At 41.2% G+C, this 17,265-nt stretch overlaps 2 protein-coding genes across 2 annotated transcripts in view; one reads left to right on the top strand and one right to left on the bottom strand.

The window, feature by feature from the left end:
- rab7a (RAB7a, member RAS oncogene family) overlaps nucleotides 1–11,692 on the top strand; it is a 13,449-nt gene extending 1,757 nt beyond the window's left edge. Inside the window, exons 2-6 of the mRNA XM_072665926.1 lie at nucleotides 6,670–6,732; nucleotides 7,857–7,983; nucleotides 9,260–9,478; nucleotides 10,427–10,555; nucleotides 10,930–11,692. Coding sequence (XP_072522027.1) covers nucleotides 6,680–6,732; nucleotides 7,857–7,983; nucleotides 9,260–9,478; nucleotides 10,427–10,555; nucleotides 10,930–11,025 — 624 coding nt within the window. The 5' untranslated portion in view covers nucleotides 6,670–6,679 and the 3' untranslated portion in view covers nucleotides 11,026–11,692. The remainder of the gene's footprint in view (nucleotides 1–6,669; nucleotides 6,733–7,856; nucleotides 7,984–9,259; nucleotides 9,479–10,426; nucleotides 10,556–10,929) is intronic.
- A 692-nt stretch (nucleotides 11,693–12,384) lies between these two features.
- hmces (5-hydroxymethylcytosine binding, ES cell specific) lies at nucleotides 12,385–17,256 on the bottom strand. Its single transcript, XM_072665925.1, has 7 exons — nucleotides 16,990–17,256; nucleotides 16,107–16,303; nucleotides 15,767–15,910; nucleotides 14,863–15,069; nucleotides 14,475–14,629; nucleotides 14,020–14,212; nucleotides 12,385–13,294 (listed from the first exon to the last, which is right to left on the bottom strand). Exons 2-7 carry the CDS (start codon nucleotides 16,293–16,295, stop codon nucleotides 13,100–13,102), a joined length of 1,083 nt encoding a protein of 360 aa, XP_072522026.1. The 5' UTR covers nucleotides 16,296–16,303; nucleotides 16,990–17,256; the 3' UTR covers nucleotides 12,385–13,099.
- Between the last annotated feature and the right edge of the window lie 9 nt (nucleotides 17,257–17,265).

The following is a 17,265-nucleotide window of genomic DNA, read 5'->3' as shown; positions in this document are numbered from 1 at the left end:
CACCGTTGCAGCGAATGGCAGGCGTTGTATTGTGAAGCGTGTGAGTGAATGTGCACGGCTGTAACCCCTGCACTGATCTGCTGAATAGTTGCTTCATGTTAGTTTACTGCATCTATACAGGAGGCTTATGTAATCAGTCATGTAGGATTGTAAAGGTTAGCCTTTTACATCCAGTATGCACAATGCTGAGCACCGAAAGTCATACACTGTGTGATTTCACTGTTTTAAGGTGATGAGACTTTGAAATGCGTCAGTAAAGTCAGACTATATTGACATCCTGTATTAGCCCAGCTTCTGACTGATGGAATTTATAGTATGCTGAAAGATCAACATTATAATAGGTGCTTGTGATCATAACGTGCCCCTCTGTAACGGCAAGTACCCTGACTTGCTTATTAACGTCTTGATAGAATGCTCCCTGTGGCTGAATTGTTCATTTATGTAATTCCATGATCCCAGTGCTAATCCATCTGAAGTAATGTCAGCATTTTATGTACAGATTGGCCTCCCACTGGAACTTTTAAAGGGCATTCCCTTTCTTTACTGGGAGGATGCTTGGACTGATGTGGCTGAGGCTGGTAGGAGTGTAGCTATACATGTAATGTCAGATTTAAAGTTCATGTGTTAAAAATGTTCATATTCTTCTAGGCTGGAATTATGTGATCAGATTGGTTAAGCTCTCATAAATAATTTTGGATGCATGCCGTGCATCCTGGAGATAGCTGGTATTGCCATTCAAAAGCAAACTTTTAAAAAAGCCAGGATAATCATTTACGTCCATTCCTGAAGTTGACATGACGCTACATAGTATTAGCCCAGAGTCTTGCTTACTAGGGATGCAGTGTTGATACTGCAATCCAAAATCGGCTGGGAAACATTGCACTGTGGAGAATAGACGCTCTATTAATAATGATATCTAAGGCAATAGCCCTGTTTCATTAGCCAACAAATTTTTTTCATCATTCACATTGTATTTCAAATATCATGAAGCCAGTATCGTCAATTTAATCCAGTTAGTAGTAGTATGTTGTTACACCCCTATCACTCACCATGCATGTTGAATGGAGTGAAACCTGTATTAGCTGTCAGTAGAGCTGTTTCAACAATCATGGCTGTCCTGATGCGGAGTGGAGCATCTAATGAAGGCTGCTGAGGTTACTGCCCTACTTTGCTGTCAGTCATCAAATTTCTGCAAATGCTTTCAGCTACGAGTTCTGAGCAGACGTAGCTGTGAGCACGAATTTCAGTCTAGCTACTTTATCGCCTATATGAAAAATTCATTTTGAGTTCCTATCATCATGTTTTCCCTTTATGAATATACAGTCTGTTGAAACTTGCCTGTTCCAACTTCTCAGGCATTGATTTCTTATTTCTGTCTTTTTTTCTTTTTCTTTTTACTAAATATTCACATATTCAATAAAAAAAATAGCTCAGTCTTTTTAACATAGCTTTTACCATATTATACACCAACCCCCTTTGTGCCTACTGTACTGTAGTGGGGTGCACCCAGATGCCTAGATATTGTGTTTCACAAAAGCTGGTAGGATTTCCTGATACTGTATTGAAAGTGTTACATCCTTAGTGAACAGCATTGGGGAAGGTATGCCAGTCCAGTGGATGCAGCTCACTGCCCAGTTGAGAGCGGCCCTCGAAAAACAGAAGCTTGAAAAGGCAGCCGGACAAATCCACCACAGTCCAAACTCAGTGTTTCCTTGTTTGCCGCTACACTTAACCAGAATCCATGGATTGCACTTGTTGCAGTCAAAACATTTTTCTGGTAAGGCAGAACACACCGTGCATTCTTCCTCTCTTTCTGCAGGCAGTTCTCCCTGTTAGCACTGATGTGCTTTCAGTCAGTAGGCATTTAAATGCCATTTCTCCACCAGGGTGAGCATTTTCTCCACATTAGCTAACAGCTATGGATTGTGATTTACTCCCTACACTGTTAGTTATACACCAGGGCCTTTCTTTCTTGGGTAGGGAAGCATGCTGTAGCATTGAGAGGCGGTTATCTCTGTTATCTGATGGAGAGATTTCAGTGCAGCAGTCTTTGCAGTGTTGGAATGATGTTCTGTAAAGTGACACTGATTTTATTTATTTATTTTTTAATTTTAATGGCATAATATAATTTTTGTGCGGCTTTCAGACGTTCAGGCTGGCAGATGAGGCATGTAAAGCTGTGTTTTTTGGGGTCGGGGTCTTACAAGTGGGTAATGGCTGCACTGCGGTTGTTGATGCTCATGCTAATTTGAGGATGGAGTGCAGCGAGGCTCGGGGAGCATTTTTGGAGAATCTGCATATTATTTTTTTTTTTTTATAGGAAATGTAGGTCAGTCGAACCTAGAGAGTGGTGGAAGGAGATGTTGGACTTTACAGACGTTTTCTTTTTACAAATTCCAGTTTTCTTATTACAAAAATGTGGCATTCTTGACAATGTTTCAGAAGAAGAAGAAAGAACATTATTTGACCTTTTGGCTGCAGGTCTTGTAGTTGTTCAGGGTTTGCATGATTGAGAATGCACAGAACTCAACTTTGAAAAGGACACTGAGCAGGTTCTTGTTGGCCTCAGATGTGCTACAGAATCTGCCCTTGAGTTCATCCAGACCAAAAGTAGTTCAGTTCCAAAAGTTCAGTTGTGCTGATCAAAGAAATACTCCAGTGTCTGTAGCATACAGACATTTCTATATTTGTTGTGGATTCTCGTATTGTTTCACCTCTAAGTGTACACTGGTGGCTCAGCGGTTAGATCGATGGGCTATTGATAACAGGGTTGTGGGTTCGATTCCTGGGCTCGGCAAGCTGTCACTGTTGGGCCCTTGAGCAAGGCCCTTTACCCTCTCTGCTTCCCGGGCACTGGAGTTGGCTGCCCACCGCTCTGGGTGTGTGTGTACTTACTGCCCCTAGTTCACTAGTGTGTGTGTTCACTACCACAGATGGGTTAAATGCAGAGGACACATTTTGCTGTACAGTGTACACTGTACAGTGACAAATACGTGCACCTTTACCTTTACCTTTTTACATCAGCATTAGTGTCTGTTTAGCCCTGTGATACAGATTGAAGAAGGTGGGATTAGGTCAGAAAAATAAAAAAGGCATGCTGGTGCAAGTACCAGTCCAACTGGCATTGTGCACCGTTTTCCTCAGAAAAGGTGACACACTTGTGTCCAAATATTTGTGGACACCCTTTCTAATGAATGCATCCAGCATTGAACTGTGGAGCAGTGGAACTGTATTCTCTGATATTATTGTTGATTCTCCATACAATACTTCTGGGAGGAGTCAAATCCTCTCAGGAGTGCTCTAAAAGCTTTCGGATGAAACTATGAATGAGCAGGTGTCTCAATACTTTTGTCCATGTATTGTATCTCTATTTAAAACACAAATCCTTGTTTGTTTGGCATGTACATTAGGCTGAGACGCAGCTAAACATGCTAAACTAGTTCTGCAAAAAAAAAAAAAAAAAAAACAGCAGCTCTTGTATTGTGCCTGAACAGCGGGCATGTCGGGATTTCTTCTCCAGTCAAGTCCTTGTGGTTATTATTCACCTCAGGGCCATTTCTCAGAACGTACCTTGTTTTGACTCTCTGTGGCTCCGGCGTCTACATTCATTTTGTGTGTTTTGTTGTGTTTTTTTTTGGGGGGGGGGGGTGCTCTCAGATATCTGGGCTGTATTAGCTCAGTCTGTCTGCAGGTACCATTCCTCGACCCTAACTTTGTAAAAGTACAGCTCCGAGCTTTGCAGTTTAGCATGCATCCAGCTTCATTTCCTGGAATCCTTTGGGCAGTTAGAACAGGACGCCCTGTATTTCAGTGAGAGAACTTTTAGTTTCAGGTCGTTTCAAAGCCGCTGTAAGGACAGTTGTGGACCTAAATTGCACTGATTGACAAATCAGTGGTCATTTTGCATGTTACAACAAATCAGGCCTTCTATGGAAATGTTTGAAGGGTGAATGAAGTTCTGGGGAAGTAGCAATCATGCTAAAAGCGATCACATCAAAGATACCATGGTTTGCATTCAAATTCAGCATGTAATAAACCATACACAGTAACTTTAGCAGCCCTAAAGAATCAGTTCAGTAAATGAATAAATGCCCCGCTGTGAAGCAATTTTGTCGAGACTACATGCACAAATTCATTTGTATCTGAAATGTAATTAAATTTCAGTAAATAAGAACAGAAATGGTTCTCTCCCCTTTCTTTAGTGTTCTTAGAGTTAGCAGTTAGCACACTAGGGTCTCCCTTTTTTTTTGTACTTGTCTTCCAGGAATGGATCAGGCCTTGTTGTGCAATATGTTTTGCAGTTTAGAGCAGTATGTTTTTGTCACTGAGCTGATGGCATTCCCCATATGGGTTGCGTGTTGTGCCAGAGAGTCTGATATGTCTGCGGCTTGAAGCATTTCTCTTTGCTGCCAAAGTCACTCTGTCCTCGCTCGTTTGCTGCTTAGATTTTTGCCGTTGCTGGACACACTGTGCCCTGTGAGGTTGTGCACATGGCTTTATTTACTCACACAGGTATTTAGGAGTTGCACGCACAGCCTGTTGACCTAACAGCAGAGAAGGCAGGATGGAATGTTTTCCTCGTCAGATATGGAAACTGAAAGATCATTGACTATTGACTGATGTGGATGCTAAATTATATGAAATGGTTTTATAAGCCGTTCATAATCTGCTGTTTTTTATCTATTTGAGCTGTTTCTGACATGCGTTGGAGTTACCGGTCAGCTGCCTGTAGTTAAAATGCTTGACCAGAGTTACACCTGAGTGTTCTAGACTAGTCAATCCTTATGTTGTGAGGTAAATAAATGTTCTGCTAAACCCTTTTAGGCCCTGCATAGGATAATTTTTACAAGGTTCTTAAAATAACTAATGTAACAGGTTCACTATTGAAACCATAGAAAATGGGTATTCAAGGATCTGAGCCGCCTGCTGAGAGTGTTCCAGGTATGCAGTGCTCATTACCAACCAAAACACTGAACCTGTGATGGGGTCATGGGCGCTCGAGGCCTCATTGATGTGATCCATCAAGGCCCCACCTCACAACCTACAAGACTTAAAAGGTCTGCTGGTGATGTCTTGATGCCAGATACCACAGGACACCTTCAGAGGTCTTGTAAAGTCCATGTCTCAACAGGTTACGATGGGGACCTGCACAATATTAAGCTGATGGTTGTAATGTTAGGGCTGATTGGTGTAGATGACCTTGTGCTAGTAGTTGAGGCCGTATACTTTACCATTGGAATGGGACAATAGAAATCCAGAAAAAAAAGAACGGTTCAAGCGTTGTCTTTAGTAAAGAACCCTTAAAGAACCACCCTTTTAAGACTTGCACTTGACATGCTTTACATGCTACAGTTGAGCAGGCGGGAGTTTCGTATGTGCTGGCCAAACCTTTTTCGTACTGCCTTAGTTTTGAATGGAGGTGGATATGTACGTTTTATGCACAGACAGACCGAGAGCGAGATGGGGAGTGAGTGAGTGAGTGAGTGGGAGAGCATCCACACACACTCCTCGTGACTTTGGTGAGAGTAATGGAGAATGAGAGAGAGAGAGAGAACACATGACCAGTTTGAGATTTAGAGCAGGAGCATGAGTGCTTCCTACACAATGGGGTTCTTTTGTCTGTGCAGGGTCATAGTAGTAGCAGCAGCAGTAATGGTAGTTTAACTACAGATACCTTTTAGACTGAAATGCACATAAAATCCTGAAATAGCATGTTCTAGAAGCTCCACCTTTGCTAACAGATCATGGTAAGTGTGTGTACTTTGCTTGTTTTTAGTTATTTTTTGGGTGGAGTCATGTAGTGCTTACTCCTGTGCCTCTGGTGATCGAGCCTCAAGCTTCAACTTTTGCTTTCTAGGAGAGCAAGTTTCATTTGGTTCCCATGGAAGGTATGGTGTAGTATGGTGGTTTTGTTCAGCTTAGGTGTTTTCACCTGGCTGTGCAACGCTAACAGCCAGGTAATGAAACAAGTCCAGTGGACTCGGCCTCCTAGTTACTGTTGTGGGATAGGACAACCTGTGCATATTCAAACTAACAAGAACCTTGCTGTTGACCATCCAATGATGGTCTAGTTGTTTAAAACTAGTCAGGTTGGACTATCAAAAGTATTGGGTAGAGCGCCATCATAACTGAGAACACAGCTTAATGTTGGGGGGGGGGCTCTATACCCCTCTAGCCCACTCCTGGCATTAGGTATTGGGCCAATGGATTCAAGTTGATCTGTTCCAGAGAGTCCTATTCAATTGGCAGTGCTTCTTTACCCAGACTACTATATAAGCTGTGTGTCAGCAATGGGTGCGCTTTAAAGTTCTAGGTCGTTTGATATAGGTTCTTATGAGGTTGAGTGGGACTCTATAAAGCATGTCCAGCCTCGCAACAGTAACTATGAAGCATAAGTCACTTAACTCAGTAGTGTGTGGTTGGTTCAAAGAAATCCTGCCGGTTTAGGCTAGTTATTGTTGTCTGAACCTGACTTGGGTTGTGTAGAAAGCTCCTGACCATCATCATTTGATTATATTTACCTCCATAGTTAGCACTCAGTCTTCATGTTCCTGGTTGGTTCTTTATTGTCTTGTCAGAAAACATGTTCTCTTTCACAACGTGTTCCCCCTTTTTGACCTGTGACATAATGGTCGTGTGCTCACACTGTGATCTTTCCTGTTTCTGTAGCTGTGACACAATGACATCGAGGAAGAAAGTTCTACTGAAAGTGATCATCCTTGGAGACTCAGGGTGAGTATCTGACATACATGACCTTGTGGCAACACGGGGATTTCAAACTCATGACATCAGCGTTCTTTGCAATTAAGTTAGTCTTCCTCTTGTAAACACACAGCAAACATGTACAAAGGAAGGGCTCTAAATAATGTTGCAATGACCAATAAATTGATAAACTTTGTGTACTGATTTCACATGACTGTATTGCTGTATACAGTCATGTGAAAGTTAGGGCACCCCATAAATATATTTAAACATATGGACATTTGAGCTTCGATTAAACCACTATCGGGGGGTGGTGGTAATCTAACGAAACACATAAAAGTGAAGACGTTTTTTTTCTATTATTAATTTGTAAAATGTAATTAATAAAAATACTATTCACCTGTGAGGGAAAAGGTTAAGACACCCCCACATGCATTACTAATTAGAATAAGGTGCAGCCTGTTAGCTGCAGATGATTAGAATGTCATTAGGGGATTTTGTAGGAGCCGGTATTTAAACCATTTACTTTGGTTTACTCTCAATTGGTAAAGTAAGGGTTATTACCATTGTGGGATTCAAAGAGCTTTCTGAAGCTTTAAAATGATCTTAGAAATATCTTTCAGGCGTTTCACTGTCCAGAAAATAATTTACAAGTGCAACAACTGCCAGCATGGCCAGGTCAGGCCGTCCTAGCAAGGTCCAAGCAGAAACAAAATGCAAAAGTCTCCAACCATCCTGAAGTGCCTTGATTTGTGAATGTGGCCTGAGTCAGAAATGGAAGTTTCAAATTGAAAAGACAAGCATAAGCGCCAGGGTTCAGAAAGCATCTTTGTTTAAAAAGGATATTTCTGGTTCAGTTTTTTTGTAACCAAGAACAAGAAGCTGCTCCCAGATCAGTTCAGTCAGACTCTAATCTGCAGATCTCATTGCCTGTTTATGGTCAGATTTGACCCTGGCTCAGATTTCCTCTCTTAACAGGTTATTCCTCTAACAAAAGACACATCAGTTATGTTGGTTGTAGCTCTTGAGTGCAAGTTCTTTTGCACCCTCTCGGTTTGGCATCTGTTGTGTTTGAAGATGCTCTGCTGAGCTTTCAGTTCCTCTTTACCATGTGGTTTGAGTTTGAAACACTATGTGCATGCATGTCTCCGCAGAGTGGGAAAGACTTCGCTGATGAACCAGTATGTGAACAAAAAGTTTAGCAATCAATACAAAGCCACAATAGGAGCCGATTTCCTGACGAAAGAGGTGATGGTGGACGATCGACTCGTCACAATGCAGGTATGGAACTGCATCACAAAAGGACTCATCTTTACAGTCCTAGACTATCTAGTAGCAAAATAAAACCCAAAAATCATTTTAGAGTTTATTTAGGAAAAAAAGTGAATGTGGACCCATGCATAACATAAGCCACTCCCCTTCCCGCCCACTTACTTTACTCTGATAGGCTGCACCCAGGTTCCTTTTTTTTTTTGCAGTGGTTTCTGCAAAAGTGATTTAACGAGGTGTGCGCGTGTGTGTGTTATGTGTATGTGTATGTGTGTACATGTATGTACAGGCATGTGGAAAACAAAACTCCCCTAGACAGACTTCCTAAAATATACATGCATTGTTTTTCCAGATGTTTGTGGACACACCTTTAATGAATGCTTTAGCTATTTTAAGTGCTTTAAGCACCCATTGCTGATGCGTGTCCAAATGTGTGCGCACACATGCTGTAGAGAAGTATTGCAGATAGAATAGGAGACTCTGGAGCAAATAAACATGAACCTATTGGCATCATGACTAATGCCAGGTGTGGGCTGCCCCAGCATTGAGCTGTGGAGCACTGGAACAGTGTTCACATACTTTTGGAATAGGTGACATCATGACCTCACAGATTTGAATGCAATCAAATCCTCACAGCAATGCTCCAAAATCTAGTAGAAAGCCTTTTTTGGGCAGTAGAGACCGTTGCTCCAACAAAAGAAGGAAAAATACCTTAGATTTTTACTTTTGTTGACCTTTTTTCAATAAAATAGTGTTTATAGAAAGAGATTTTCTTTATTACTACTGAAATTATAGGCATCATCATAGGCTTAATTATTTTAACATGGCTCTGAAGGAAGTCTGTCACTCACATCTTATCAACATGGCAATCGCCTTCATTCAACACCTTGTTAAAATAGCATGCCTGAAGACCCAAGCACTTATTGCAGGAAATTCATTGAAATGTACATCTGGCTTTTTCTCATATTTGTGAAGCTTCTGAATATCAAGCATCCTGCAGACAACCCTCATCAACCCCACATAATCTGTCTAATTATTACCTTCGTAAGTGCTTGATTGGTTGAAAGAGGTGTACTGAGTGTACTGATGTAAACTAGCTTACAGTACAGATGGTGTACGTTGGTTTCAGTGCAGCTTCTCTGCATAGTTTGCATAGGTAAGCCATGCAGGCATTTGCTGAAATAGCCGAGCCGATATTTGAATGTTTCAGATCAAAAGATCAACATAACTGTTCAGATTTCAAGCAAATCAGGCTCTGATTTACAGTGTGTCTGTCTCCTCGCTGCAGATTTGGGACACAGCGGGTCAGGAGCGTTTCCAGTCTCTTGGCGTGGCCTTCTATCGCGGCGCCGACTGCTGCGTGCTCGTCTTTGATGTCACAGCACCCAACACGTTCAAGACGTTGGACAGCTGGAGGGACGAGTTTCTGATTCAGGCCAGCCCACGTGACCCGGAGAACTTTCCCTTCGTGGTGCTCGGCAACAAAATCGACCTAGAGAATCGGCAGGTGGGTGCTGTGAGTGGGGACTGGTAAAATGATGAGGCTAGAACTGTATGATATATGAATGTCTTCATCACTCAGTTGTTGAAATTGTAATGAAATAATTGTACAAAATACACCATGGTATCCATGGTACCTAGACATGTTTGGTTTAGCTTTTTTTGGGAACTGGAGCTAATAGGCAATTGTAGCTGACTAGTAATAGAGGCTTACCCCCAAACCCAAACAGCAGACTTTAGACACAAAACTGGTCATTGACTACATTTGGGGAAAGGGGGAATTTAGATTATCCCATCATACTACCGTGTTCACACCAACAGGCCAACAAGCCATATACATCACCCCAAATTTGTCTCTTGTGGGTGTGCTTGAGGCTGCTTGCGTTGTCTCATGGGCGTGTATGAGGTCCAGCTTACAACAAGAAATTGTAATATCCAAACAAAGACTTTCGCTATTTTTTGTTTGTTTGTTTAAATATGTGTATTTAATAAGTAAATTCCAAATGAGCCTCTTTTCCATGTTTATCAACACACTGTTGACAATAAGCATGAAATGCCAGTGGGAACCTCTGTGGGAAAGTTAAGGGAGCAGAAGCTGGGAACCTCTGACCTCCGTGTCTAGATTTGTTCCAAAGTGTTTGTTGAAGCAAATCATTTAGGATCATTTAGGCAACATTCATTTGCATAAAGTTTAAAGAATCTCAACTTGATTTGTCGGCGTGTCGTTTGCCTCTTGTTGCTAAATTTGGGCTACAAAGTGCGTACTGACCTGGAAAATGACTGGTCACTTATCGCCTGCTAATGTGAAAGCACAGTAAGTCAGCTTTAAATTTTGGGATTGTCTGTCCGTGGCCAAATGATGCTCACAAATGGAGCTACTAGTGTTGATTTTGTGTGTGTGTGGGTGGAGGACAGAGAAAGAACGAGTCTCTTACGCCTCCTCTGTGTTTCTTAGGTAACCACCAAGAGGGCACAAGCCTGGTGCCAGAGCAAGAACAACATCCCCTACTTTGAGACCAGCGCCAAGGAGGCCATCAACGTAGAACAGGCTTTCCAGACCATTGCACGCAATGCACTGAAACAGGTATGCCGTGTAAGCACTAGCTGATCCACTGTGGAAAGGTAGACAGGTATAACCTCATGAATGCTACATACTGAGAGGGTTTCTTAATAATAGTGGCTGAAGTAGCTCCTCAGTTGATTTTATTGAGAAAATAAATAGATGTAGCTTTTATGTGACTGTGGTAATTAAAAAAATAAATATAAAAGCATTACAGAGCTCATTCTAAATACACTACATAGACAAAAGTATTGGGACACCTGCTCATTCATTGTTTCTTCCTAAATCAAGGGTATTTTGTTGTCTCTACTGTCCAGGGAAAAAGGCTTTTTAATACGTTTTTGGAGCATTAGTGTGGTTAACCCTAAGCCCTTTCTTCTGTGGTTTTGTTTCCTCAGGAAACTGAAGTGGAGTTGTACAACGAGTTCCCAGAACCCATCAAGCTGGACAGGAACGATAGAGCCAAGCCGTCAGCAGAGACCTGCAGCTGCTGAAGACCTCCAGGGGGGACTGCTGACCACCCTCTACCCTCTCTGGCCTTGTTCCCTCTCCCACCACCCTCTTCCCCCCCCTCAGTCCCTCTTTATGTACTTCTATCTCTCTTATCGCTCGCTCTCTAGTTCTCTTTCTCTCCCTCTCCCTCTCTCTCTGTCTTTCTCTCTATCTCTCTCTTTTCCCAATGTAATCACTGGCCTTCATAGAGCAAGCAGGCTTCCTCTCCTAGAATATACCCTATACAAATTGCACTCACAACCATAGACACATGTGAACATGCACCACAACAGCACACATTCACACCAGTGCTCAAAGAGGCTCTATATCTGAAGCCCAAAGAAATAATAATTACAAAAAAAAAATGCAAACTTTGGTACATGTGTTTTCAGGCCCTTGATATTAGCTCTTTTAACCTTAATCTTGTCACAGAGTCCTAACACCTTTCACAGGATCCTCCAGAATCCTTTCAGTTCAAATTCACACTCACACTCACACACACACACACACACACACACAAACACACACACATACAGACCCTCTCACAGCACTTGAAATGGTTTCTGAGACTTTTTATATGAACCCACCACCACCATGTAACTGGAATCTGTATGATCAATGGGGCTGTGTAATATATCGGTGTATTAAAGCTCTGTGTTGGTATCAAAACTGTCTGCTCTTTCTCAAACTGGTCCGACGGGTGGCTTTACGCTCAACTGACATCAACAATGCTGTTCATGAGCTTTACTAGCTTTTCATTGACGTGATACCTTCTCAAAAACTGCCTTCAGTTCGCAGTTGAGCGCAGACTTAGGCCCACATGTTGAGGGTGCTGATCTAGAGTCAGTTAGATCCTAAATCTTATTACTTTAGTCTTCAGGCTGTGAAAGGTGAAGTTTTTCTACTCTTTCATTGTACATTGAAGCACTGGAGCTGCTTCTACTTTGAACACTGCCCCCTAGTGTACAACCATGTCAGTCTCAGACAACCCCCAAATCCTTCACACTCTTTAACAGAGGGATTCACTGATCCGGCATATGAAAAATAAGGTGGAACCAAGCAAATAGGCAATCAATATGTAAGCAGCAGCGGGGTGTGTTCTGCTATCTTTGAGTAGTGGGAAGAGTCCTGACTCAGTAGTGTTTTTTTTTTGTGTGTGTGTGTGTTTGGGTTTTTTTTTTTCTCGTTACAAATTGTAGACCCTCTGGTCAGGACTTTTAATTTGTAATTACTGCAAATCATCTGATAAATGATTAAAGCTGACTTTTTGCCTGTTTGTTTTTCCCTTATTTTACTCAATCTTTGCCAGTGGCTCAGGATAGGAAAGAAAAGCTTGGTAACACATTTTACTGTCTGTTTATTCAATATTATTAATTATTATTATTATTACTGCTAGTATTGTTCTCATTTACTGACCCAAGTAGACGAACAAAAACAAACATACAAACACGCACTAGACAACAGTGGGGGAGAACTGAAACATTCATTGTGACAATTAATGAAACATTTATTACAGCACAGCGTAAACATTTGAAAATAAATGTATTTCAAAGTAATACTGAAAATAAAAAAATGTTGAATAAGTGAGTTTTGTACATTTGCCTTTTTATTTCAGTAAAACTGACTTGTAAAGGAGAAATATGCATTTTGAACGTGGGGGAATGTTCTAAAAACTGCTTGCAACAATTAAATAGTGCAGTGTTGCTCCAGACTTTATCTAGCAGCTTACAATTTCTTTAGCCACATCAAGCTCAATATCTCCAACATCTCTACTTGGTTAGAACCTAGTTTTAGAACTGCATGTACAATCCAAGAAGCATTTAGGAACCTAAGATTTTTAAAGATCTAATAAGATTAACTAAGAACAGCATCTTAGAAATGATGGGAAAGTTCTATGTGGCGCTGGTAGAAACTCTTCTACAACGATCCAACTTGACCATTTGCTTCAGTGGACAGCTTTAGGACCGCAGCCAAACAATGGATACAAATAGAATCTTTTTTGGACCACACATGCTCCAGTGTGGCCAGTTCTCACAGAGAGAATGATTAAAATCCAATGGTCCTAACATGTACCCTTTAAGATCTTGGCCTCTTGCTGGCACTGTTTCCTAGCAGCCACTGTTGTAGCGGCCCAATGGGCTTCTGCTTCTTTGGCGGAGATTTCCCTTCAGGTTCTTTAGCTTCGGTATCCTCAGGTTCTTTCCTTTTATTAGGAGAGCCAGTTTTCAGCCAGCTCATCATCATCTTGCTGCTGGCTGATGTCTGAGGAGCCTAAATAAAGCAGAATGTAGAGGGGGAGGGGAGGGGGGAGGGGGGAGGCATGACTGAAGGTCAACAATTTGGATTTTGATATTTGTAACAAGTACTTTGAAGGTCTATGTGGGGGGGTTGGGGAGGAAGTATACATATGTTGTTAATATGATGATTTCATTGATTGCATAATTAGTTTTTAAGACTGCAAGATGTTAGGTATGGTACAGTTTTAGATTAAAGGACCTATACTTATTAAAGAGTTTTCCTTAACTACAAGAACCATTTAGGACCCTTTGTTTTAAAGACTGTGAAGATTAAAAGAAACCTTAGCATTAGGTGGAGGTTCTATACCCTTAAAATAGTGTTGAGAACTGCATGTCTAAGCCAAGAACCATTTAGAAAACGTTCACTTTTTAAGACTGAGACATTAGGTATGATAATGTTATTTAACCTTATAAGGACAAGTTTAATAAAATGACAACTACATTAATTAACTTCCAATCAGCTACTTGTACTACTATACGGTTAGTATACATATATTGTGGATTGGAGGTGGTCTATAATTAGCCTTCTAAATCTTTGATACAAGCAGCTGTTGCAGAATTACTGACAATATAAATCACTCACAAACTGTAACGTTATAAAATTGATTGCAATGGCGAGAACATACGTTACACTGCCCACCCACTGGTTCATGTTGTGGTTATTATGTTGTCTGATTGTCTACATACAAAGCAAAATACCTTCTTGACGGTTGGGTCTACGGGCTGCAGGCACTCTGGTGAATTGTTCCGGGAGTTGTTAACAAATGAAGAGACAGGGTGGAAGGTCAGACAGGACTTGGACTGAAGTAATTTCAGAGCTTCCAGTGACTTTACCTCTCCGAAATCCAACCATCGCCTCACCTCCTCCTCTCCATCCAGAATGGCAGGCATTCTGTAACACAAACACACACACACAAGTTGATCAAACGACCCAATCCGAATGATCTGAAAATCTGAATTATAAAGTGCAAGTAAACGCACTTCCGTACTCTGTAAAAGTTAATATAAATATAATCTTAATATATTAATATAAAATATAAATATTACTACTACATAAACATAGATAAACTATCTACTGAATCAATACATACTGAATCTGCTCTGTGTGCATGTGGGAGGAGAATGCCTCATAAAAAGTGACTGATTCACTTTACCTGTCATGAATGGTTTGGAGGTTTGGTGAGGCATTCACAGTGATAACGGTGTAAGTGTACAGAACCTCCCCACCACCAGGTGGAGCCCAGCAGTCAAACAGGCCTGCGATGGTGAGCAGGCGCCACCCTGTCCACTCACTACCCTCCTCATTGTCCTGTAAGAAATACTCCATTTTATTGAATATTTTATCACAAAATTTGATTAAAACATTTCAAAAGACTACGCCAATGTATTTAATACCCAGAGCCTTTTACAATGCTAGCAGCTAGAATTGGTCAGGACTAGTATACAAAGTCATGCAAATGAGAATTTTGTGTTCCAGTGCTTCAGGAAAAGCCCTCACACACTCCTCCAGCTCAGAAAAGCCTAAAAATCCAGGTTCTTCACCTCTCTCTCTGCCTTGCCCTCGGTCTGTTCATTTACAGTCTTCCCTTCAGCCCCCTCCTGCTCCTGCTCATCCTGCTGACTGGGCCCTGGTGCTCCCTGGCTCTGGGGGAAATAAATAAAGAAAGGCTGCTTGTCCTTCTCCTGTCTCCTCCACTCGTAGAAGCCGTCAGCTAGAATGACACAACGCTGGCCTTTTAGCAAAGGGTCCTGCAAAGGGAGCACAAAAAAGGAAAAAACACACAGAATGGCACAGTGACTAACAAAATGAGTGCTTACTCAAAAGTTGGGTACCCTCCCTCCTCCACAGGATACACAGTACAGAGATCTGATTTAAGCATTTGCTGTTTCTTAGGTTATTCCTGGAGAACTTCTGAATATCATTTTAATTGTAACACACTGTTTGTCCACTTTTTTTAGGTTAACACTGTATGATGCCTCCAAGTGGATTCACCCAACCCGATGTGCTATCATGAATGATTGTTTTTTTTAATTTCAAAAGCTCCGAAATTCAGCTCAAAACGTTAACTATAAAATTTGCATATTGCGGATACTAACATACATAGACATGAACGCCATTTACTTATAAGGCCCTTTATCTTGACATGCTGACTAACAGTGTTGCTGAAAGATGACCTTTATTTTGACATGCTTCCTAAAACAAGCATTTTTCCCATTTAAGTGGTTTAATAGAGTAGTTCTGTTTAGTGTAGTATGTGTTTCACACTCAGGCTTTGAACTATAATGAACAGGGCTGTGCAATAGACCTGACCATATACTGTAATCATAAATCACTACAGATATAAAATTCAACTAATTTAATGGCTCACTGTTTCTTCGGTACAAATATCATAATGTATTTTTCCTCACTCAGCCCCACAGCCCCCAGGACTGACCATGTTTGTACCTTATAAGACTTCTTCTCTAGCAGGCTCTCACTGCGACAGTTGGAGGTGCTGTACTGCATCTTGCTGGGGTCATTTTCTCTGAACCACGCGGGCACAAGACCCCACCGCATCGTAGCCAGGACACACTCATCCACTGGAGCTTCCTGTCCAATAACAAGAAGGTTGGAGTGAATTAAAGATGCAAAAAGCAATGTTTTCATATTAATAAACACCTGTAAAACACGGCACTCAGATCAGAATACAAGTTACTATCACCTTCTACACCAACATCTGAACCGATTTCTACTAGATCTTTATAATCATCACTTGGCCAGTCAAACAGAATCAATAGCACCTCGCCTTATTGAAGTGTTTTTTGGACAGGAGGACTGGACTGGAGGACTGAGGACTCTTGTTGTAGGATGGCCGGTATTTGTCTCCATCACTGTCTTTCCAATGTGGGCGCTGGCGCTGACCGGCCCGGTTTCGGTAACAGGTGGCTTTCCGAATCTCATCTGGAGCAAGAGTGCAAGCTGTCCTCCCACACATGGTACACCCTAAATCAGAGTAAACACATATTCACCAACACCAGCAACAACCAACAAACACTACTAACCAACAAAGAGTCCAGTGATTCCAGCAACACTAGTCTGAATTATTGCTCATAGAGGAAAGCACATAAATAATGATATTTATGAGCAATATTAAAGCAATATTAAAATTTTTATGAGGGTAGATGATAGTGAATATTGACTTTAGATAGGCACTATAAGCTAACTAGAGGACTTTTATTTTGAAATTCTTGCTACAATAAGCGCTCATCTAACTTCTACTGATTCATTTATTTTGTATAAAAAAACAAGAAAGGTCCACAAGAAAAAAGGCCACATTTATAGCTCACTATACATAATATTAATATAAATACATATTATTTTGACTGTCGTAGTTAGCTAGCTATATAAACGACATCAGCTAGCCAATATTACAGGTTGCTTCACCTACACTGGAGCTAGCTGTATTGCTGTAGCTATCTAGCTACCTAAGCTTATTTTTGAGCTTTGTAGAAAATATTATGGAGTAAAACTGAAAAACGCTGAATGTAAGTCAAGCTTTCGGACACAAGTCTGTCAGTATTTAATAAAATACAATGTTGGCCAGCCTATCTAGCAGCGCTAGCTAACTGCCAGTCGTTGTATTCTCTGTAGCTAGCTAGCTAATTTAGCTGCTTAGCTAGCTAACTTACCCGAGGTTGTAGAGTAATTTCCTCTTAGCTAATTAATGCAAAAAAAAAAAATACAAAAAAAGAGGCCAGACATAAAACAGCTGTCAGAAACCAGCAGCCAAAGTGTTTTGCTGGAGCTTCGTCCAACTTCTAGCTATATTAAATAATGGCGCTTCTTCTCCAGGTTCTGCTTCATTCCGAAGTGATGATGCCTACACCCTGCTCCCTATGCCCTTCATGCTCCCTATGCCCTTCATGCTCCCTATCCCTGACGAACACTTGCAAGATATAATAAGT

This window comes from Salminus brasiliensis, chromosome 21 (genome assembly GCF_030463535.1).
Source record: "Salminus brasiliensis chromosome 21, fSalBra1.hap2, whole genome shotgun sequence".
In the NCBI taxonomy this organism is placed as follows: domain Eukaryota; kingdom Metazoa; phylum Chordata; class Actinopteri; order Characiformes; family Bryconidae; genus Salminus; species Salminus brasiliensis.
This window is presented reverse-complemented; position numbering and strand designations above follow the sequence as displayed.